The 24,318-nt window shown below is 35.6% G+C and overlaps 2 protein-coding genes across 2 annotated transcripts; both read left to right on the top strand.

Annotated features, from left to right (window-relative positions):
- The first annotated feature begins 557 nt into the window (after positions 1 to 557).
- LOC144423019 (uncharacterized) lies at positions 558 to 1,123 on the top strand. The gene is made up of 2 exons (XM_078113179.1): positions 558 to 684; positions 828 to 1,123. The coding sequence occupies exons 1-2, from the start codon at positions 651 to 653 to the stop codon at positions 1,121 to 1,123; spliced, it is 330 nt and encodes a 109-aa protein (XP_077969305.1). The 5' UTR covers positions 558 to 650.
- A 13,218-nt stretch (positions 1,124 to 14,341) lies between these two features.
- Positions 14,342 to 23,347, top strand: LOC120345128 (uncharacterized). The gene is made up of 13 exons (XM_039414538.2): positions 14,342 to 14,481; positions 16,526 to 16,672; positions 16,760 to 16,858; positions 17,109 to 17,273; positions 17,974 to 18,149; positions 18,451 to 18,599; positions 18,794 to 18,944; positions 19,058 to 19,192; positions 19,761 to 19,869; positions 20,240 to 20,374; positions 20,694 to 20,855; positions 21,218 to 21,286; positions 21,498 to 23,347. The coding sequence occupies exons 1-13, from the start codon at positions 14,412 to 14,414 to the stop codon at positions 23,033 to 23,035; spliced, it is 3,105 nt and encodes a 1,034-aa protein (XP_039270472.2). The 5' UTR covers positions 14,342 to 14,411; the 3' UTR covers positions 23,036 to 23,347.
- The last annotated feature ends 971 nt before the right edge of the window (positions 23,348 to 24,318 follow it).

The raw sequence follows: 24,318 nt of genomic DNA, 5'->3' as shown, positions 1-24,318 counted from the left end.
CCCCTCCTCTGGTCGCAGAAACCTCGTGTTGCGGTGTTAACACTTAGTACATCCATTAGTCCGCCAAGGTCCATGTCTCGGTTCGTCTGCAAGTAGACTGGGAGTGGTCTCTTAGTCGCTTGCGAGTCTCCGTGGTCGTTTGAGATGCAACAGTGGCAGACGGTTCTTCAGCAGCAGTTCTCCTTGATGCGGCAGCGTCCTCCTTGTCTTGTGGCTGTTGATCTAGCGCCGACTCGGGTCGGGCGTTAGGGGATAACCTTAACCAAACAGCAAATAATGTAGATCCGTACCATGAATAGCAATTTTTGTTGAGCACTAGCTCATATAACGTTGTTGAATAGGTACGGTGCGGTAACTTCTAAAAAGGCTAAGCTACCTAGGAAGATATGCCACAAACAACGATACGGTATTTTCATGCTTGTATAAAAGGTTTATGATTAATTTAATGACAATTCTTGAATATTCGGCAGACTTCTACTACTACTATATATATATATATAGGCTACACTGGCTACAGCTTATAAATGTGATTCAGAAAATAATTACCGTTTTCGTAATTCACTTTTGTGAGGAAGAGGGGAAAATAACCAATTTTACTGATTAGTTGGTCCAAATTCATAAAGTCGACAAGAACTAAGCAATGATAAGTCATGCAGAAGTTGAAAGCAATGAAGCGATTGAGAGGTGAGAAATCATGTATCAAGTTGTAGGCTGATGTTTCAGACTGGTGATTTATCTAGATTAGTGTAGAAATAGCCTAGTATGCCAACACTGCAGTATTTAATAGTATTTTTATTTGTCTAAAACACTCATGTTGTTAATTTTAGATACTGTACTACAAAAGAAAACGCCAATGTTCTACCAATCCAACCTAACGCAGGCTATCGTCGCTATTGCTATCAGCACTATACCTGTAAGAATAAAATGGATCGGAGAAGTCTTGAAGAAAGGCGTACAGGTATATGGGAATCATAACAGTTGCAAACAGCTTAGATGGAATATTCATATTGAAATACTTTGGCATTCTTCTGCACTTGAAACTATCAATCAAACTGATATTGGCGGACTTGAAATTCATTTTTTTCTCAACTATAAAGATCTTTTGAGGTTAACGAGGCATTAATGAATGAAAGCTAAGGAATTTGTTTTATCGCTGTGTGGGGAGAATATAACGAATGTAAATGATGCCAGGACACGTCTTTTCAAAACTGGCACAGCTTTGGATTATATTCTTCCATCCAACAATGGTTCACTAAAGAAGCATGTTCTGAGGGCAAATTACTAGACATGTATTCATCACTGTTTCCTAGAACCAAAGCCAATCATTTTCCCACCTATTGGCCATGGATGGGTTTTATGGTGTTTTGCGGGTTAAATTAATGGATCCACTTACAGCCCCCAAATCAGTTCTTAGGTTGGCAAACTGCAAGTGTAAAAAAAAGTGGGGGCCAAAATAATTTATGCATGTGTGTAAAAAACAACTTAAATTGCACAGAATTTTGTTTTTGTTTCGACTGCAAAAACCACAGTAAACCTATGGAGAAAAAGTCGATTTTTGAGAATGAGGATTTCGGAAGCAACTCATAGGAACTAGATATTGAAGTATGCGCACCAAGATGTCGCACAACCTGAGCCCTAACCTAGTACACAACCTGAGTTCAGGTTGTGCGCCATCTTGGTGCGCATACTTAAAGAAGTCCGAAGTTAATTCAATAAATATTATTTATTAGTAATTATTTTCAGACATCTGTTAGTGTCGAAAGTCCTGTTTTTATAAATAGTATTGCCTTTGTTTTCAAATACACAACCACATAAACTGAAAAAAGGGTGATTGTAATATTTCTGTTCACTATGTTATGAACATACTGTATTCATTTAATTTTCGTTAGTGTGAACAAGCTGTAATGTGTTCAGTATGTTCATTTTCATTCAAAACTATTAAAAAAAAAAATTAACCCCATGTGTGCGCCACGAAACTCACTTTCTAAACATTTTCAGGGCCTCGTCGCACTGCCTAATAACTAGTTCTTTTGAAGTTTCTGGATGAATCTGAAGGTTCGTCTTTATAATAACTTGTGTTATGGGAAGAATGAAGATTGCCTTCAAGTCCTCAGTCCAAACGTATCTGCTCGCATTAGCTGATTCTTTTCATAACTTTTTTTTTTACCTCTGGCATTTTTTGCTATAATGTGAACTCCATACTCTCCGTCATCGATATCTCCTTGGGAAAATCCCACACAAATATCATACCGAAATTATGGATCCTTCCTAAAAAGGAAAGTTGAATAATTTTCTTTTAAATGTTTCCTAAACTTTGCGATGCACACAAGCCGTCTCTCAGAATTTGCCGCTTCTTCGGAATATATACGATGAAGGTTTGAAACAGTCGTTCCGGTAGTTAGATACTTTTTATTCTTATAGGACTAGGTACCTATAGAACGGCAATAATGAGATGGCAATGTGGGTAGAGCATGTGGTCACATATTTTTCTCAAATCCATATTCTGCTCTTGGATAAAAGAAGTTTTACTTTAAAAAATAAATGTTTCAGTCTTTATTCAATGAATATTACATTGTGCAGTAATTGCTCTCCTTGCTACATTTCGTGGACGACGCTGGTCCATAAACTTTATGAATTGTTCCGGAATTCCCAGTCACGACAGCAAGGTTCGTAAGCTAATACCAATCGTAGCCGAAAATTTTTTGCACACTCGAATGCATTTTCCATTTATTAATTGTGAACGTAAATTTAATTAGAATTTTTAATATAGCGAGACAATTTCTTTGCAACTTTTATTTTTCCATTTAATTAAAGGGGCGCTGGCTTATATGATCACCCAACGTCTAAGTACAGATAATCAGAAGAATTGGTTAGATTAAGAGTATATTAACAATGACGATATCAAATAAATTGAAAATTAAAATAGAACTAACCCTGTGTGGAATTGCGTTGAGCGTAGTCGGATAATTTTTTAGTTTTAACACCTTGTCAGTTTTCTTAATTCTCATCACACTCTTCATTAAAAACAAAGTCTGGGTCTGAATCTGACACACTTTCGGTTTCAAACATGTCATCTATAAAAATAAAACGAAGTTTTCAGAATTATTTAGTTATGTCGAAAGAAAAATGAGCCTATATCACCGTTTCAATTTTACTTTTATTTGTAGAGCACAGCCATGCTTGTAAATCAGATGAACTGGAATTATACAAGAATGAGGTCTTCCACAATATCGATTTCACTAAACTAAAACGGTTAGACCCAATGAGTAGTCATTTTTCTGTGCAGAGCAAGATAAAAATCTATACGGATGCGTAAAATGAATATTGTAATAGTCTAACAAAACTAGAAATTTCCCCTGAAAAATAGTTCACTTGCTCGCCAATATTAGCTCAAATATCAACAAAAATGAGTATTTGCTTGCTCAAATGAGCAGAATAAGAGATCGAATATGAAAAGTTAGCAGGAGCAAGTAAAGATCTCGAACTTCATCGTTCACTGTCTGAATCCATCAAATTTGGAGGCGCCTGAGAAGAACTCATGAGTCATAGTGAGACCAGAAACACACCTGGAATGTATTACACATGTTTCAGTCTTATACGATTATAATAATTATTGAAGTACCAATACGTTGCAATATCGATACCGCTTTATATGAAACTATACAGTATGTTTTTAAAAAATAATTTCACCTGTAAGATTCACTAGGCAATCTTTATTTTTCGGAAGAACAAAGTTCTAACGACTTTAGCTATCCTGATCTTGAAGACAGGCCTGCGACTCCTACTGTCTTATGAATTATGTCGCATTACATGATCTGACATTCATTATGGTTTCATGTTTTTTATTGTTTTGTTATTTACTATAAACCATGATCTGTCTTATCTCTTGGACGGTACGACACAAGTTTATGGATCTTGGGCTGATAATCAATTTTCCAGGCGATAGAATGCGTAACATTAAATTCATTAATTATCTTTCACGGATTTAAATAATAACATGTCAGCGTTACGTGTTGCGAATATCGATACGCTCTGTTGCATTTGCGTGATAAACGTAAATTCGTGCGTGACAAGACGTCGAATTACGTTGTTGGTAAGGTCAAGTTGTCGTAGCGATGCGGTCAAGACTACAAAATATTGAAACAGTTGCATATAAAATTTGAATGGCTCAACATAAAATCAGTACGAAACTGTCCATAGAAAGATATTCAAATTTTCTATATCTATATTGTCGATTACACATTAGGTTATTTCCTTAAGAAATCGAACTTTTTTGGTATTTAAAATTTGCTTTTACTTAATATTTTCATACGTACATTAATTAGTACGTCAGTTTTTCTAGGACAATTGTAAAATATATGATCGATATTTATGACATAAATAGCCCCAATGACCAGCTTTCATGCAGTATGAAACTTATTTGAATACTCATTGTGGTTGTTAAGATATAAGAGTATAAAGTTCTTTGCTTTTTACTCGAGGCGCAAGCCAGTTTTCCGGCTTGCAGAGAGTGTACTCGGGTAAGCCGGAAAACCGACTCACAGGGTTCAAGCGGGCTTGAATCATTTTTGGTTGGTACCGTAGCGTAGACCAGGGATTCTCAAACTTTAAGTCTTACGGAGCCCTTGGAGAGGAAAATATGTTCTCCTGAACTGTCTTCAGTATTGTCAAAATTATTTAACAAATGTATGTCCGAATCTCCTTTTACAGACTGCTGGAAATTACCTGTCATTGTTCCCACTTTTAAAAACAGCGGTGATCGCATGGGTTCTGGTAAATATCGTTCAATTAGTCTTTTGCAAATTATGAGAAAACCACTTCTCAATTCAGCCATTACCGATCAGATAGAATCTCATCGTTTTTTAACTGACAAACAATATAGCTTTAACCGAAAGTATATTCCGTGGAGACTTTTGCACATCCCTTCCCGTCCTTGTACGGTTTAACTACTACAAATCATTCAGTAGTCGTAAAATATATAATGTTATTTTCCAGATCAGTAGTTTTTAACCGGGATTCCGTGCCATCCTATGGGGGTTCACGAGTTTCCAGTTAAACCCGAGACACTATATTAACCCTATATATATACTGTTTGAATATAATCATATATACCTGTTTGCTGTTATATATATATATAATATATTTATAGTTTATACAATGTAAACAATAAAAAACAATAAACAGTTGAGCAGGGATTCTTCGTGCTTCCGGAATGTTTCATTAGGGTCTAGCTCCATCAAAAAGGTTGCTCTATTCAATTGATTTTTCTGCCGAATTTAATAAACACTGAAAACACGATTTGGCGACTCCGGTGTGTCGAGTCAAACCGATAAAACGACAGTTACGTGCTAGTGATGGGACGAGTCCGGTGTCAGCCAGATTCGACGAATCAGAGTAGAACTTCGAGGGCACGAGTCGAATCTCGTGGGTCCGTGACGTCACAATGAACGCAACAATGCCCGCTCATCCACATAAGTCGCATCGCGTATCTTCTACTAGCCCAGTGGTTTCCAAGCTTTTTAAAAAAATTCCATGACGGACCCCTTGCAATTTTTTAATGATTCCCGGTCTTATGCACCAAAATAAAATATTGAAAGATCACAACAACAAATCAATGCGCTGTACGGTACAGTATAGTGAAAAACATCTCTTCTCCATCTGCGTTTATCACGATAAACCCTAACTTCACATACAAATTTCTTCTTAGGAGGTATCTTGGAATTAATATTACAGAGCTGAAAACGTAAAAATATAAGCTTACAGTTGCTGTATGTTGAAAGCTAAATTTGACGGCTAATAACTGAAAGTTATTGGCTCTCTGGCCACGCTCCACTTACCTAACGACTAAGGCTGTGATTGCGAAGCAGCAAAAGGCGACAAATGTGTATTTGCAAATTTATGAGACATATAACAGGTCCCCGGACCCCACTTTGAGAACCATTGTGTAGCCAAACCGTGCCGTTTAGGTAGCGGCTAAACTCAGCGTCGTCGTCAATACAATACTTCGACAACAAAAACGTCGAAATGCACACATATTTGAATGCAAAAATTTTGATCGCGATACGCCTCTTATACTGCGATGCGGTATGGCTGGCAATTTTGGCCTAAGAATTGCAATCCCGGCGCAAATGCTAACGCGAAACTTTTCACGTCATCTCTTTAAGGAATATGATTGCGTGTAATTATCTCGATTTGCTGAAGGTGTTGAAGAAAAGAACTCTTGGCCTGTTCCCCATTTAAGGCGTAATTTATATTTTCGCGAACCGAAAACACAAATCTAATATTGTATCGGCACATATTTTATGGTACTTACGGCGAAAATCACATAGAGCTGGTAACACATTGGGAGTGTGCAAGTGATATACAGTATTATATGGTTTCGTCATAGTGAGGTTTTCGCGGTTTACTTGTTGGCGACGAATGAAATGAAATCTTTATTCATTCAGCACTTCTAGGAAGAATATAACTTTTGTGTAAAGCGTCCTATAGAATATTATGCTTCAACCGGTAATTCCGATATTTCCTCAAATCATTTGGTATTTTAATTCACGTTGTCACTATACGCATGATTTATCATCGTCACATCGCTCAACTAATATGGTCATTTCACTGCCAAATTTGTATAATGACATTTTTAATATTACATGGTAATTATGAAAAAATATATCAATCGAATATTAGTGGATTTTCCGATATAAAATACGACGTTTCGACGAGATTTCTAAACTAATGTTGATAATCTCATGGTTAAGACACAGTAAATAGAAAAGTGGGTAACCTTCTTCCTATATAACACGGTGGTCTTCTTTGACAATGATCAGGTATAACGAGAAAATGAAATGTAAATATCAACACCGTCATTTGCAGACAAAATACGATCTTGTTGAAAGGCCAACGGTGTCATTTGGAGTATCGTCATTATGCTGAGTCCCGCAGTTATAAGAGTTATTCGAAGGTTAATAACAATGTAGTTTACATTTGGATCGATTAGGCAAAAAATATCACGGCACCGGTGTACTTAAGCTATTATTAATTGAAAGTTAAATACGTTATATCCGAAGGGCAAACAGTATAATGTTAAGCATTATGACGATAATATGACGTAGAGATGGAGATAAGTCTATTTTTATACCAGGACATTATGCAAAGCTGTGGTTCGGATGTGGAACATTCAGCGAAGATCTTCACTTTATTTACAAAACTCTATATAGTACTTTTCTTTCCGTATTTTGATGGCTGAACACAAACATATTAATGATCTTATGTGGCTTCCCTCGCGAATGATCATTCTCAAGACGACATATCGAATTCAATACAATTCAGTACTTTTCTTTCCGTGTTTTAAGTGTCGAACACAAAAATAACAGTGATCTTATGTGGTTTTCATCCCATATTATCGTTTTCAGCAGGACATACTGAATTCAAAAAATCACAGTCTAACCTATTCTTTCACTGGACGTTGCAAAAACAAACTTTTTATAAGTGTACATCATGATGACAAAAATGGATATCATTTTAATAAAAATATTTCACTGATATCGTCTTCGCATCAAAGGTTTGTGCATTTGTCTCAATAATGATATAGAGTTTGGAAAAATTTGCGAAACAGTGCAACATTTGTGTCGTAATACTCATATTTTTGCGACCTGTAAATAATATTTCTGTATTCTCGATAATGATTCATTGAATCATCTCTAAAAACTGATCTAAACATCAACACAAATACATTATCCAAAGTATACACCATAATCAGCATAAATACATTAGTTAGTTCTTTTCGGAAGCATGGACTTGATTGTGGAGGAAGCCGTAACCGAATAGCGGTTACATGACCCACCCTACCGCGGAGTCCAGCAATCCTCTCGCACATAAATATCCCCGCATGTGATTCGAACCTGCGGCCCACGCAGGGTAATCAGAGATGCGGTGGCGAGCGTATTCAATACGCTTAGCACGACGCGCCACACCGCCGAGTCTGTTTATCTGTAAACAACAGGTTGCAATCGAATATGTTTCCATACGCTGATGTCCAGTCGTCTAACTCAGTGGTTCCCAAACTTTTTTTTTCGCGACCCCAATTTCAATAAAATCAAAGCCTACAGGTACTCGCGACCCCACAACTAGAAACGTTGAGCAACTTCAAAAATCAGTACTCCATATACATCAGTTAAATTATCTCAATGGGAACAATTTACCTGTATATCGACTGCATGGTGAACATTTGTCCAAAAAATATATAAACGAGTCCAGCAATGCGCCGGAAAAACGGGGCATCCTCAGACGATTTGATAACACATGGCATCGTATGAAAACCCCGGTAAAATCTCTCAGATCAGAATTATAACGGTTCTTTGGCAAAACAAAGGCGGACTTGATGAAATGTAGTAGATTGCAAGGGAGTGTACGATACTTCGGAATTAGTAAGATTGCTTCTAAATATACATAAATTTAAAATCTTAATTAGTATATTCCAACAATGTCTTTGTAATTTTTGGTTCAATGTTAACATATAACAGATTGTTGCATTATTAATTCGAAAGTAGAACAAGGGCATGAAAGTAAAATAGGAAAAAACGTGTACGGGTCCACATCTTTCAAGTGCCTTTCATTATGCTAGAACTTGTTGTGGTTTTGTCTTTGACTGCTCAGAACGCTATGAAATTATGTATGAAACGTCTAAATACGTAATATTAGAATACGAAAATGTTCACTTTTATGTGGAGCGACCTGGACAAAACACGTAGCCTATACTCGTAGATTTTAGATTCTTGCTTGAATTAACAAAGCGCTTTCGCAACTGATCGAAACCTGAAGTGAAATTACTCGGCCAGGACTAAGGATGCTAAGTATGACCTACTTACAAGTATTCGATTCTCCCGATTCCTAAATTTTTGATTTAAATTCTCGATTCCGAATCTCGATTCCACGACATATTATCGAGAAAACATACCCACCTAGGTAGTACCGTATTATGGTATCAAACGAGAGAGCGATGTTCAAATATCTCGACGGACAAGAAGGTCGAAACTAAGTTGTATGTGTATCCAATCTCTCACAAGAAACAAAATCGCACAAAAAAACGTGCCCCTCAGAACCCACAGCGATTTTAGATGAATGAACGTAAAAGCCTTATAGCGAAAATATATATATATATAGTGAAGTTTGCGACGTCGTAGCAACTCAACATAGCAGTAAAGCAGTTTACACATATATATGTGGAGGAATTTCCACAAAACATTGTTTGCAATGCAAGTTTTAACCTCGAGAATCGATTCTGCGACGAATCGATTCTTTAATCGAATCCGGACTCGATTCCGCCATACCTAGCCAAGACACCGTCTAGTAATTAATACCATACACCTAATCCAAATGCCAATCGCCAAAAAAAAGCAACTTTGCTTCGTATATTCAGTAACCAAGCGGCTACACTGATACAAAATAATATAATTTCTCGCAGCTTTGCAAAAAATCCGATTCGCGTACCAGCGGGTCAACTACTCATTCCGATGTATTATTATCAAAATAGCTATAAAAAGAAAAATATTATTGACGCCCGTATCACCTAAATATATTTACTAATCACGGTACATGTCGTCTAGCTGGAAAGGTTGGGTACCACACGAAAGTCTTACCGAGCAATTTTGGCGCTGTTTGGACAATGGATGATCGAGTCATTGCTGAGAAATTCAAAGCTACAGGCACCTTTACGGTACGGTACCTGCCGACTAGTACAAATTTCAAATCCCATTCACTTGTGTGCGCATGTTCGACATAAATTAAGCGAACCTGAAAATTCAAAATTTGAATTGCATTGATTTTTACGTGGGTCCTATTCCAGGGATGTCGAACCATTTTGATGAATGGGTCAAAAACATTATTTGTATCATTGAAAAGAAGACTGTGGGCCATAGATATTTTTATCGAATCGTTCTTCAATGAGAAACATACTATTGTATCTTTTCAGCAAATCGTACCATTCTTGGTTGATTTCATTGTGTAGTTCGAGCTTAACACATACAACATCCATATCAGAAAACAGTAGTTCAATTTTTGTTAGATTGAAACAAGAACGACTATATTATCAATTTTTATCACTTAAGTTTGTATGTTTCTTGCATTATTTTGTGACTTGACGTCAGTGGTTCGCCATCCCTGTCTTATTCCGAACATTATAGATCATATTTTGTGCATTTATGGTTGGAAAAATAAACAATCTTATTGAAGGATCTGTGTTTATATATAAGTGATCAAAATAGAACATGATGCAAAATAATCAATATTTGGTTCTTGCCCAAGAAAGGTATGTATGCTAGAATTTGACGATTTTCACGCACAACATCGAAATTATAGCTCGTGCATTCATTATTTGACAGTGCGTCTTACGATGTTGATATATGTATAATGTAAACGAATGCATTAGTATACGTAAATGGTGCAAAATGGAAGTTAAAATAAACAACAAATAAAAACACAACTTCAAACTTTCTATTTTCGATTACGTGAACGTAAATTTCGTGCGTACTAATGCGTATTTAAGTTGCGATGACAGCTTATTAAATTACGTTATTTGCAAATGTATATGTTACTCATGTGCTTGGAAATTTTAAAATATGTAAAAATAACTTCGAATTGGATATTGCAAATTATAGGCTGTCACTACTGGATTATTCCCAATCCACGCCAATCCAATTTTACAGTCGTCATCAGAGGTTTTCAAGTGTACATATATGCGAGTTAAAAATCTACAATCATGACATATTACGCTAAAAATAAAAACCCTAAAACAAAAACTGAAATAGGAGAGTAAGTCTTTTTTTTTGAATAATTCGATCGATCAATAAATAATATCAATTGGCGATGATAATCACGTGTGGGCTACGAATAAAAATTATGATGTGAAACTAGATACAATATAAAAAAAATTGGAAAACTTTACCAACATTGGCCTATTATTGGTGCTAATATTGTGATTGCTATAGGGCATTTTAACTTATATTTGTGCCTAGTTACAGAAGTCATTCAACAAATTATTGTTCTATCTATAATAACTTAGTAAAAGTTGTTGCAAGGTAGTGAATTTATGGCTAACCCTAGCCGAGATATTGAAAAATTGACCACTTTACGCACAAATGAAATACAAAACAAAAAACACGTTCTAACATGTATGGAATAACCTCGACTGCTCGCTGCAAGAACTTCTATATTCCCTAGTAATTGGGGATAGCTGGATGACTTCGTTTGGTTTACGTATTAAAGTTCGCCTGTTTATGCACATACGAGTATGTATTGCTGACGGAATGAGCCACCGAAAAAAGATTTACTATTACGTATGTGAATGCCGTTGCTTTGGCAGAGGATACAATTTGTTTATCATACTGTTTGCATATCATTTGATGCAAACGACTTTCCACGTCAGCGACTGGGGAAAGTTAGACGTAAAGTATACGTTTTGTTTGCGTATTAGAAAATAATGCACGCTGTATATGAGAGTGCATTATGACATAATTACAATTTAATTTTTTGGCAAGCAGTCACGTTTCGGTTTTCGCGTCGACGTCGGTATAATTCAAAATTATTTGAAGGAGTAAAATTTGCGTTAAACCTTATTTTATTCCAATGAATTATGATGCGATTTTAAAGTCAATAAACTAAATAGTTTTCATTCTCAAAAGTTGGGTATGGTCCTTTGGAATATGGAGAAGAATGTAAAATATATTTATAATGTGACTTCAAAGCCAAACCGAACAAATCCATGCGCGCTTTTGATATGCGCGTTTCACAAACGCGTAGGTCATTCTAATTTTTCTATTACTTGCATGGAGGTGTTTATTATCGTTACCGAGGCCAGTGGCTCTCGACCTTTTCAGTATACCGTTGGTTATTTAGATGATTCGCCAGAAATCTACTGAGGCGAAGAATTAAACTTGTTAATACTGATGTGTGCAAGTGATTTCTGCTTGAAATAATGCTTCTAATTAGAACTGATGACACAATTGTCTTGAGTCAATAAAATGCTATAATATAGCAATGACAACTCAATATTTTTTTTTTAAGAAACCAATCTGATTGTTTGAAGAAAATCTTTTATTTTTCACATCACCTCAACGCGAATGAACTCGAACCTCAAGTCATAACAGTTCATTCCCACAGAAATATGTACAATGATAAAATTTACAAATTGGCATTTGTATTAGGCCATATGCGTACAAACTTTCCAAGCAAATAAATCAAGGTCATTCATGGTCATATACCACATACAATTCCATCCAATTTGAGCCAAATCCAAAAGTGCAAAATTTTTTTATTCAAATTTCCCGCAATGACAGTATACTTCATGCGTAAAGTGGTAACATAATATTTAGTACGTAATCTCATTTACGATGGTATTTATTTAATACGTAAACTAGTTTCAATTTGCGCAGAAAAAAACAAAAAGGTTTGCATTTTATTGTAACTTCTGGATTTCTACCAGCAATTAAATATCAGTGGCAAACTTTTTTGAACTTAATTTAAATTTAATCAAACATGCAAAATTAGTGAACACTACCGAAATTTCAATAACCTAGAAAGGGCATTGCATCTATTGTTTGTAATTGATCAAATATGTATGCTTACATTTTTTGTTTTCGATTATGCACGTGCAAGCATGTCCCAGCCATTAGACAATTGACGTAGGTAATATACTTTTTACCAGTACGGATCTGTCTATTTAAACCAAATCATGCAATTATACCGTGCCAATTGGTTTAGCCAAATCCCTGAGAGCATTGGTATAATAATAGAAAAAGTCTTCTATTGGACACGATTTTTAAATAAAAATGACTTCAATAAATACGAGAGTTATATCCACATTTATAAGTTAATTAAATAAATAAACTTTTATCTAATCTGAGGTTCAAATTTCTCTATATAATGCCGGGTTGGGATGAACAATTTACGTTTCATCGTTTCTTGTGCTTCTGAGCGAGCGTTTACAAAAAAGGATTGCAAAATTTATCTTGAGCCAAACAACGCTGATTTCGCTGTACCTCGGGGAGAGCAATCAACTTGTTTTTAACACGTTAAGAAGGAGGGTGGCGCATAATAAATTTAAGTTTTTATTATAATATATATTTTATGTATTTTTTACTATCATGATAAAGTTTTATTTGGTTACATAAAAAGGTTCCGATTTTACTTCATAGCCCCCTATATTCATGATGACAAAAACGAAGGGCATTATTTAACCTTGTGTGTTTCTTTGAATAAAATTAGTGATACTCCCGAAGTATGCGAACCAAGATGGCGGACACCGGAACGTAGTATGTGTACCAGGTTAGGGTTAGGTCATAAGTTCAGGTATAAACACTACGGGAGTCACTTGGCTAGTCCCCGAACTCATAATAGAACTAAAATAAGGAAAATTTATATACAATTCTGGCTTAACCCCAACTCGGTACACATACTACGTGCGGGTGTCCGCCAATTGGTTCACATACTTCGGGAGTACCAAATCAAGCAAAACGTCTGTCTGTCGGTGGTATGTGCTTTTCAATGCGAAAATAGTACAGTATCAGAAAAAAAAGAGTAACGTTGAAATCACGCAACAATAATGAATATTTTTGAAGGTATAATACTCTCGCATATATACTGCCAACATGCAGCCAACTTATGCATAATTCAGGGAAGAAAATACGGTTTCCAAAACAACAAAATACATTATAACAACGATGAAATATGCCCAACTTGAGCAGCTTGCACGCGTAAACGTGTATTCTTCATAGTGAAGGAGGTGCAATTCAATTTTAATTGACTCAATAGGAAAGCGGTAAGAGCGTAAGTGAGATTATAATAATGAGAGACTGGAGAATAGGCAAGAGAAGCTTATACAAGTGGGTAATGGAAGGTTACGAATGAAAATTTCCGGCAACGGGAATAAACGACTCACGTGTGGACAGTCTTTGTCAGAGATTATCATTGTTTCTATAGTTGAAATATGAATACTAGTGGAAATTATATAAATAGAATATAGTTGAATGAGATTGGTTACAACAACTCAGTTTATTCAGTTTCAGCATAATCATCTGGTTTTAATTTATTAATTCTTGAATGGAATGAGCCACACTAGGAGGGTATAGATCCATACATAAAATGTATAAAATTCGGAATATCAATTATTTCAAGTTAGTTCAAAGCAAGGTTTCGAAACTTCAAACTAAAAGTGGAGAGAGTACTCAATAAAAAAAAAACAGTCGAGGCAGATGATGCGTGATGAAGATTCAACATACTTCTAATACTCAACTTTGATTAATATATCACTCACAATTTATCAAAGTTGCTTAGGAATAACTTCCTTGTTACAGTTTTTTGCTCATTGAGAAGTAAATTATATATATGATAATAACGTACCGAGACGCTCCTGTTACATCATTATGATTATTAGAGCCATATTAGCAATGCTAGTTTTCAAAACATGCATCTGCTTGGATCCACCGCACAAAGGTATGTTGGAACGTTTACTGTTAAAAACAATATTTTATTTATATCGATTAGTAATGTTATTTCCTCAGCATGGGGGATATCTCTGTAATGGCCCCGTTATGAAAGTAATATAATATTTGTATCAATAATATTATGTATCAAATCCGAACTCGCTGTTCTGTTCAGATTTGTGAAACGATGTAGGGAATATTCAAACAGTAGGGGTACGCGCGGTAACGTGATTTCTGACACGCTAAAAAAAATTACATGGCAATATGTTCAGTTTTTGCACCGTGCAACGCATAAGCATTAAATGTAAAAAACATTCAGTATCGTTACCAATTTGACTGATCATTATGAACAAATTTTATTTATTTCAACAAATATATCTTTACATAATTATACACCAAAGGTATATGCCCTATATGAGTCATTTTAAACCAGATTACGTAATGTAACATAAACTATATTTTGAGTAATATTTACTAATTTATATTCATAAGAGATAAACTTTTATTCTATATGACTGCCGATGACTCACTTACTAAAAGTTATTCACGTTTGTTGGTCATTAATTATACATTTGTTTGTATAATTCTTTCTTTTTTTGAACAATATCAAGAATAGAAATATTAGCGATATTTCTTCCAGATAACAGACAGTTAAAATGCGGATGAATAAGGGTATGCTTCGTTAAAAATGACTTTGTGGGTTTTGGCATTTCATTTGTTCTTTTCATATGTGTCTGTGACGTTGAGTATATCGAGAATTAATTCTCCCGTATTGACAAAATACATACTCTGTGTGAACTGTTGATTCAAATACAAATTTTGATACAAATACCTGATGTACACGACGTATACACGCTTGATTCTGATTCACCAAAGCCAAGTTCGTTCAATTCAAGTTTGAAAATACGCTTTACCGGACTATGTGACGGTGTTGAGTGCATTGTGACGCACTTGTTACGTCATTTATTCAATAACAAAAAACCCAAAACTTTTCACGTCGCCTGTGTAGAGAAAAATTACGTCATACGATTTCAGCTGATCATTCGAGTCTAGACTCCAGTCTAGAGTATATACACAAATAAATGCATCTATAGTGGTGGAGTTAGGCCTCCTATCTGATTATTTTAAAAGTGATTTAAATATACCTTCAAATACAAATTATTTCAGTATATATACCAAATATTGTTTAATAGATTATAACCATCGATTTTTGACGAAATAATCTTTTCATGGTTTTTATATTTTTGACACATATGCTTCACTGTTTGCACAAAAATTAGTCTGCGAAAAAATTACACAATATATCAGAATAAAAACGGGAATTTTTTTTTTTTGGCGAGAGCAAAAATATTGTTCACTGTTTTCCTGGCGCGCATTTAATATAGCTTTAAATCCTTAAAAATTTTCGAAATGCCAAAATTTGACGAATATTAAAAATATGAATGCGTGCACATGTACGCAAAGGCCTTTACAATGCATATTTAAGCAGCTTTCCTGGAGTTCAAGAATATATTACTGTCGCCATGAATAATGTATTATGTTTTAACGGAAAATTCCGCTTCTGCCTATAATGAACAAACCTAAGGTCATGAATAACATAATACTTTCGCCCGCCCTCCCATTATATGCCTCATATTTGCTGTAAAAGAAGTGTTTATAGCGAAAGCCCAGCACAAATTCCGACGAGTTTGTTTAGTATGTCTTTTTTGGTATCCCATATACCTTATATATAACTTATGAATTCATCGCCGAAAACCGTTATTTTGCCAAGACCGTTTCTCTGCCGAATGAACCCAGTATATATAAATCAAAAATTGCGTTAATTGTATTGTTTAATTAACAATCTAGTTTGAACTGCACAATTTTATGTGGTAGGCATGATATATTTATATTATGTTATCGTAGTAGAGCGTTTGAGGAATACATATCACAAATTATAAAAAAAAAACATCATTTCTCAGCACATTGCGAGTATTGGCCACCAAAAATTAAAGGTGATGCCGGGAGTTTTCAATATTTTTTATTTTGATGTCATTTCGCCTTTTAATCTTTAGAACTAGAAAAATATCCTGAATATTGGATGCACGATGCAAACACTAGATTGCGAGAATCATTGAAACGTTTGACGCCAAACACAAAACCTGCAAAAAATGTGATTTTGATAATTGGAGATGGAATGGATGTGGCAACAATGACAGCGGGTAAGCATTTTGCGGCGAAGAAATTTAGAATCAGAAGGTTATATATTGAATACATATTATTAACATTAAATTTCACGTATATAACAGGCAGAATTTACAAAGGACAAAAGTACGGAACTTCTGGAGAAGAATTTCAGACAACTATGGATAAATTTCCTTACGTTGGACTGAGTAAAGTTTATACATGTAAGTATTGAATGCAAAAGCATGCACGAACACTATAAGTAGCAAATAGATAAGATTTGGTTTCGTTTCAGGGTAAATCTTACGTTTTTTTACATCTGTTTTTTCATCGCAAATCCTGTCCCATTTTTGTAATGACTAATCGCTAAATCCCTGATAATAACATGAGAAAAATATCAGAAAGATTGCAATCGGCTTGATAGACTTTGTGGTATATTTTTGTATTATTAGTAGTATTCATATTATATTTCAGTAAATAGCCAAGCACCGGACAGTGCAGGCACGGGAACAGCATTGAACACTGGAGTAAAAACCAACAGTAAAATGGTTGGTTTGAGTGGACAAGCTGTACACAATAACTGTTCATCGAGTATTGGAAACGAAATTAAGACGATTTTAGAATATTCAGCGGACCAAGGTAAGATGGAATTCTTCTTTATAAAACGTCCAAAGCTAAAACAATTTCGGTACTCCTGAAGTATGCGCATCAAGATGTCGCATAACCTGAACCCGGACCTGGTACACAACCTGAGTTCAGGTTGTGCGCCATCTTGGTGTGCAAACTTTCGGAGGTCCACAATTTCTCTATATATTAATGTAATAGTTTTAACACTCACAATTCAACGTCGAAATTTGGCATCCAATAAACACGAAACAATACTTTTGAAATATAATTCTTTGAACCGAATTTAATTTATTATTGATATTTCCTATAGAATACTTCTGCTAATTTTTCTTACCAAGCAACATATTTCAACAATTTTCAATGTACGGAGAGTAAATCCATTAAATTGTTAATTTCAATTTTAAGGCTGTATTATATTTATTATATTTTAAGCAATTTTAATATTTTATATATAGTCAATAACAACTTTTAAAGACATTGAAAATTGCTTCACATTATATTAAATCAATTGCTCGAATATTCATTCAAGTTAGCGAAAAATAGAGGATATCTGTATGGCATTTAATTGGATGTCTAATCAAATGGTTTGCTTTATATTACAACATTCTGCCTAACTGCGTTATTGCAACTCGAATCATACTTGTAACAGCCATGCAAAATACTGAAAATTTGACAAAGTAAATTGTGAATTTTTAATATTTTCCCTCTGTAGGTAAATCCACTGGAATAGTGACATCAACTTACCTCACCCACGCAACGCCAGCAAGTGCGTACGCCCACGCACCAAACCGTCAATGGAAAACTGACGCAGACTTAACAGAAGAAGCAAAATTAAATGGGTGTAAAGATATTGGTTCACAACTTATTGAACATGGACGAAAAATTAATGTAGGTATTTCTAGATCCACAAATTAACAGTCTCTGGTTGCCTCCTACACCGTTTTTGCGTGTCGAGAATCGGCTACTGTCCCAGACCGCTATCTGTCGCCCGCTCAAAGTGACCATTTGCAAAACTTGAGCAACACGGTTGCAAAAATGGTTGGTGGCGAATGGATGATCGCAGTTCGCTGGGTATTTTTATCATTCTTTAACAGCCAGAAAAAAATGGACATATAATATTATTGAGCTCTACTTTTTTTTTCAATTTTGACGAGGATAAACTGTGAGAACTATTTCGTATCACATCTAGGTACTTCTTGGCGGAGGTCGAGCTTTCATGCGACCAAAGGGTTATAAAGACGAGGAATACGGTGATGTGGACGACTCACTCGGTGGACGAAACGACAACAGAAACTTGATTAAAGAATGGATCAAATTAGAAGGATCTGATAGAGCAAAGTAACTAACTCCCCGACCTTATAATTTGGCTTAGATATATTGTACTTGGTGTTCCATTGCTTGTAATGTAATGATATGTACACGGATATGATGTATACATCATATTTCGGTTTCAAGGAGAATATCTAAATATATGTCCTAGAAATTGAATTCAAAAAATCCATCTCCTTTTATCCATATATTTTTTCAATTAGGTATGTTTGGGATCAAAAAGGATTTGACAATGTTGATCCCACAAACGTCGATAATTTGCTCGGATTATTCGAACCGGGAGATATGAGATTTGAACATGACAGAAGAAATGATCTTGCCGGGGAACCAAGTTTGGCTGAAATGACAGCAAAGGTACGTTTGCAAATCCATGTAAATATTATTAATCTAAACGTAAAATTTTCTGAATACTTCTTAAAAATTGTCCTGTTACTTTTCGAGAAGTTCATGCTACTTTTGAATTTTAGGCTATCGAAATATTAAGAAAAAACAGGGATGGTTATTTTTTGCTGGTAGAAGGAGGAAAGATAGATCATGGACATCATTCTGCAAAAGCCAACATTGCGTTGTCTGAGTTTGCAGCATTAGATGATGCAGTGAAGGTGAGAGAATTTAATTATAAATAAAATAAACGTCGATCAAGGAAATGAATGACAACTGGTTAGAAAACATACTTTACACCAAATAAAACCAGAAGGACATACAGACAGACAAATACCTATCAACATACTTACCGATTAAAATCGATAAGTAATAACAACGACATACGGAAGCAATGAAGAAAAAAAGAAAATTCACAAGTTGAATTTTGCTATTAGGATAGGATAGGATTTACATATTTATCCGGGTGGAGATGAAAGCCTATAAGACGGCTTAACCATATGGCGAATCACTGCCTCTCGTCCGGTTAGCATTCCATGTCGGTTATGGGATTAGTTAGTTATATATATATATTTGTTTGGACTCGGTGGTGGGGGAAGCCTTAACCGACCAGCGGTTACGTGGACCACCCAGCGGCGGCGAGGAGTCTAGCAATCCTCTCGCACATAACCATCCCCGCATGGGATTCGAACCTGCGAACCCACGCAGAGTAATCAGAGGTGCGTAAGAATAACATATTTTTACATTGATATACTTCCACGGTTGCTTATCCACACCTTTTATTTTTAGCTTGCAACTCGTATGACAAATTCAGACGAGACGCTGATCGTTGTAACTGCGGATCATGGTCACATGTTTACTGCAGGGGGATATGCTGTTCGCGGCAATCCTATAACTGGTATGTTTATATAAAGTATATTAGGTTTTAGGTATCTGCCCTAATACTTCAACGAACCTTCATCAATAATTATCCAGAAGTTGAAAATTGACCAAAATGCATTGATTTTAAAATAAAACAGCGAATTATCATATGCTAATATCGAAAATGGCAACAAAACTAACATTTTGTAGATTTTCAAATTCTAATTTGAAGTTTGAGTGACTGTTATCTTGGTTATAAATAATTAAATATATGAATATATATAACTATATAACTTCTATAGTTCAGGATGCTCTGCACAGTATCTTACGCTATGTTGAAGTTTCGTTCTTTTGTGTAATTTTGAACTCTTGATTTGAGATTTATGGCAAGTTTTTCACCTTCACAGGACTTGCTGATGATCACGAGAAACCCTCAAAAGCGTTGGACGATGTGGCTTACACAAGCATTGTATACGGGACTGGAAATGATTGGTTGGGAAATAGTGGAAATAGAAGACTCAATAGACATGCGTCTGCGTCATGTAATTATTTACTCATACTTCACCATGTATTACGTTATTTTGCTCACTTTTAACTTCAATACTCATATTTTAAGAATAGTGTGAAATTGATTTTCTGGTATTTTGGAATGCACCGCCAAGTACCATGTTAAACAGTGTTTTTCTTATTTTGAAGAAATAGGTATTAGACTAGTGTTATCCTATGCTTCCAATATCCGACAGAAGTCACAAATTTAAGTTTGCGATGTTTCCGTCATAATTCAAAGTTCCTCCGGGAGAATCTTTTTATATAAATTCATGCACAATTTTGAATTCAATTTTGACAAATATCTTTTTTTAGTTCAAATGGATTTTGAGTTCCCTTCTGCAATACCACTCCAGTCCGGAACTCATAGTTCGACCGACGTTGCAGTGATGGCTCGGGGACCCATGTCACATCTACTCAGTGGAATTTATGAGCAAAATTTCATAGGATATCTTATGATGTACGCTTCTTGCGTAGGTAAGTAAATGTTATGATTTTTGAATTAATAATGACACAACATGAAATAATAGAAATATTAATGAACTTGATTGTTTATTTTATAATTAATTTAGAAAGATATATTTTTCAAATACGTCAAAATAGATATAATAACATTGATAACTGAATAGTTGAATGGATCCTACAGGAATTCCCGGTCTTGTCCAGTTACAACAACGTTTTTCGAACAGTGAATGACACTCGTTATGATTCTTGGGTGCTCGTGGAGTCATCACCAAATGAAATTCATATCTACATATCGTAACAGTTTAACGCTTTCATATATAAATTATCTTATCATTGAACTGGTGTAGCAAATGAAAATGTTTTCGATTTCGAAGGTCCGGATAAAAGACATTGCCGATCGCAAAGAAGATTTCATACATGGGATTGTTCAAAATACGTTAAAGGTGAGAGAGAGTATGTTGATCTGAAGAAAATGGTTTATCAGTCAGTATTCATTGCAATTTCCAACGCTCAGTCTGTTTGTGATCAATTATACTTTAATCCCATTTACCCAGCTAATGTGTTAATTAGGTCCAAAATGGAATACATCGATTTTCTTTTCAACGTGTTAATATTTGAATATGTGACAAACCTATGTTTATAAATATTTTTAAGGTTCATTATTTCGAAAATCATCCTACAATGTGCGGTTTTCCAGTATTTCACGACAGAACAAAAATGTGCCTTGGTGGTGCAGAGAAGTATATGAAGCTGAATGGACAATCATGAAACCTTTTTCTGCTCCCAAATCTACATATTTTCCTGCGACACGGCAGTCGTATGAGCAGGACAATACCAGGCCATGGCAAATGACCACAAGATCAAATCTCCCTCAGCGGCCTACCATTCAACCAAAGAGAAAAATGTACACAACACGCCCATTTCGTCGTTTGGTAACGGATACTTACGATATGCGACGTGCAACCGCACCGACAACAGCATCATATAGAAAACGACAAACGACTCCCAATCCTCGATTAGCACGGAGGAAACCGGTTCAAAGGATGTCTCCTAAACCTCCATCCATCAGAAACAGTAAAGCAACCACCAGACCACAATTCAGACGCAGGACCAGGACGGGTGGTTCTAAAATCTTGAAGCCCACACCCGCCGGGAATATTAATAACCGGAAAAATTTTATGCGTCGGCCTAAAACGACACCAATGACAAATCATCGACAACAAACAACAGTTCGTTACTCGGAAAGGAAATCACAAATGTGGAATCGGGCGCGAACAACTGAGGCACCCAGGACAGGAACCCCTACTCCTTCCGGGAAACTCAATCGTAAAGGAACAGCTTCAAAGTTTCATAGGAGAAAAAATATTCAAACTGGTATTTTGAACAAGAGAACGCGTACGAACGTAAGAAGAAGAATGACAACTGCCACACCTCACAGTATTTTTCGACGGGAACTAACAACAGAAAGCGAGGATGACACAATCTCTATCTCAAACGGGGAAAATTATAGGCCTAGCTCTACTTCGCCAACACCTAACTCAGTGACATCTGGACGTGGCAACTTTTTAGACCGTTTAGCAAAGATTATCAGGTCACAACTAGAATATATGACAATAACCTCTAGTAGTACTGGAATGACTAAGTTGGATTTGTCGTTGATGGTGAAACCAACAGTGAAAAACATGAAGGATTCTAGGAAATACAAAAAGTCAGCACTTTCCAGCACAAACGAAACAAGAGCAACAATTGTGTGTATAAAATGGAGTTCTACTGATGGGCTCATCACTTTGGGACCAAATTCATCCGAACACTCATTCATTTACAAAGAGCCTAAGAACGAGAGACAAGTCAACAGACATGTAAAAGCCGCGTCAGCAACCGACAACACTGCAGCTCTTGTGCTTCTAGCTCTGTTCGCAGTTGCTTTCTTACTTTTGACGCTTGGTCTTCTTTATCAAATCAGAAAACGTGATGCAATGATAAAAGAAATATTAGCAGAACGAAATAAAGAGAAATTGAAAGCTGCCGATTCCAGGATGCGTTTGCAAGATGTTGACGAAAACGACGTAGTGTATGAGGATATAAATAGTAACAATAATAATGTTATTGAGAGATCAAGAGTAGGTGGGGGAGTTGAGACTATTTTTCAAGTTTGCACCTCTCATACCCAAGCACCTACAAGATTGAAGTAATATACATCAAAACTATCCCGTTAATCTGATAAACATCGTCATTTGTATAGTTTACTTTAAACGAACGATCACTGCTCAAATATATTATCATCGAACGACTAATATGACCGTTGCAGTGTCAGCGAAATTCATGTGGAAGGTTGTGACTTTTGCTGACAAAAACGAGAAAAAGATCACTTCAACTATTCGAGCAAGCTGGCCATTGGAAGTAGAAATTTACGTGAAAGAGGCAATAACACTAGATGCACGACCTTTTCATTGTGGCTTGATTTCTGTACTTTGAATGCTTAATATAAATATATATATTACATTATATTATATTCTTATTTCCCTAATCTTTTGGTCTGTAAAGTTTGTTAGCAAAGTGAGAAGATTTTAAATAAGAATAACACGCAGTAAGTGCCAATATCAGTAGCTGTATGTCTAGCTAAAGCACAGTAGCGACGATGCGCAGACCCTACATCAGAGGTGTGCAGCATACGGCCCGCGGGAAGCTGTACGACCCACGAAACATATTTACGTGGCCCGTAACAAAGTTAGCACTGACGTTTGACGTACGTTTGAAAGTTTTTGATTTATATGTAAGAAAATATACGCGATTTGATGTTGTATTACACTATGTTAAAGATTTGTACGACAGGGATACAAGAAGTGATATTACTTTATTCGTACCATGTTGTGATTAAAAAGCTGTTGTGAAAGACACTTTGATAGATACCACAGAATCGTGTGACAATGCCAGTAACAGCTTGGAGATATTTTTCGAAAAATGTTTCCGGAGAAATAGCAGAGCTTTTGTAAAATTTTGAAGTAGAATAAAGTCACAAGTAAATGTTGATCTAAAAAGCTGCACATAATGCTGTGAGCATTTGTTCTTAAAAATGGCAAACTTCAGGGATAAGCTTAAAGATGAGCAACTGCAAACTCAATTTCCGATTGATAAATACCGTATAGTTGTCTTAAGGGCCGTCCTTTAGCGGCACCATAAATTTGCGTTTCGACCCTTTGCGATAAACAGTAGCATGACCCCTTTTTTTCTAAACGTTGACTTCGTGCAACGCAAGTTTCTCGTCAGCCGATGTTTACAATAAAAAACAAACAAATACCACAAAGAGCAAGGATAGGTAGATAGTTTCACGTAACCCCAATTGTTAAATACTACAAATGCGTCCCCCGCGACAAGCAACAATAGTTTATAGCAATTTTATAATTTTACCACACACTACAATAGGTTAGTGACCTCAAATCCTGAATATTATCACAATCGCTATTAGCATTGCGAC

This window comes from Styela clava, chromosome 5, assembly GCF_964204865.1.
Source record: "Styela clava chromosome 5, kaStyClav1.hap1.2, whole genome shotgun sequence".
NCBI classification, from domain to species: domain Eukaryota; kingdom Metazoa; phylum Chordata; class Ascidiacea; order Stolidobranchia; family Styelidae; genus Styela; species Styela clava.
This window is presented reverse-complemented; position numbering and strand designations above follow the sequence as displayed.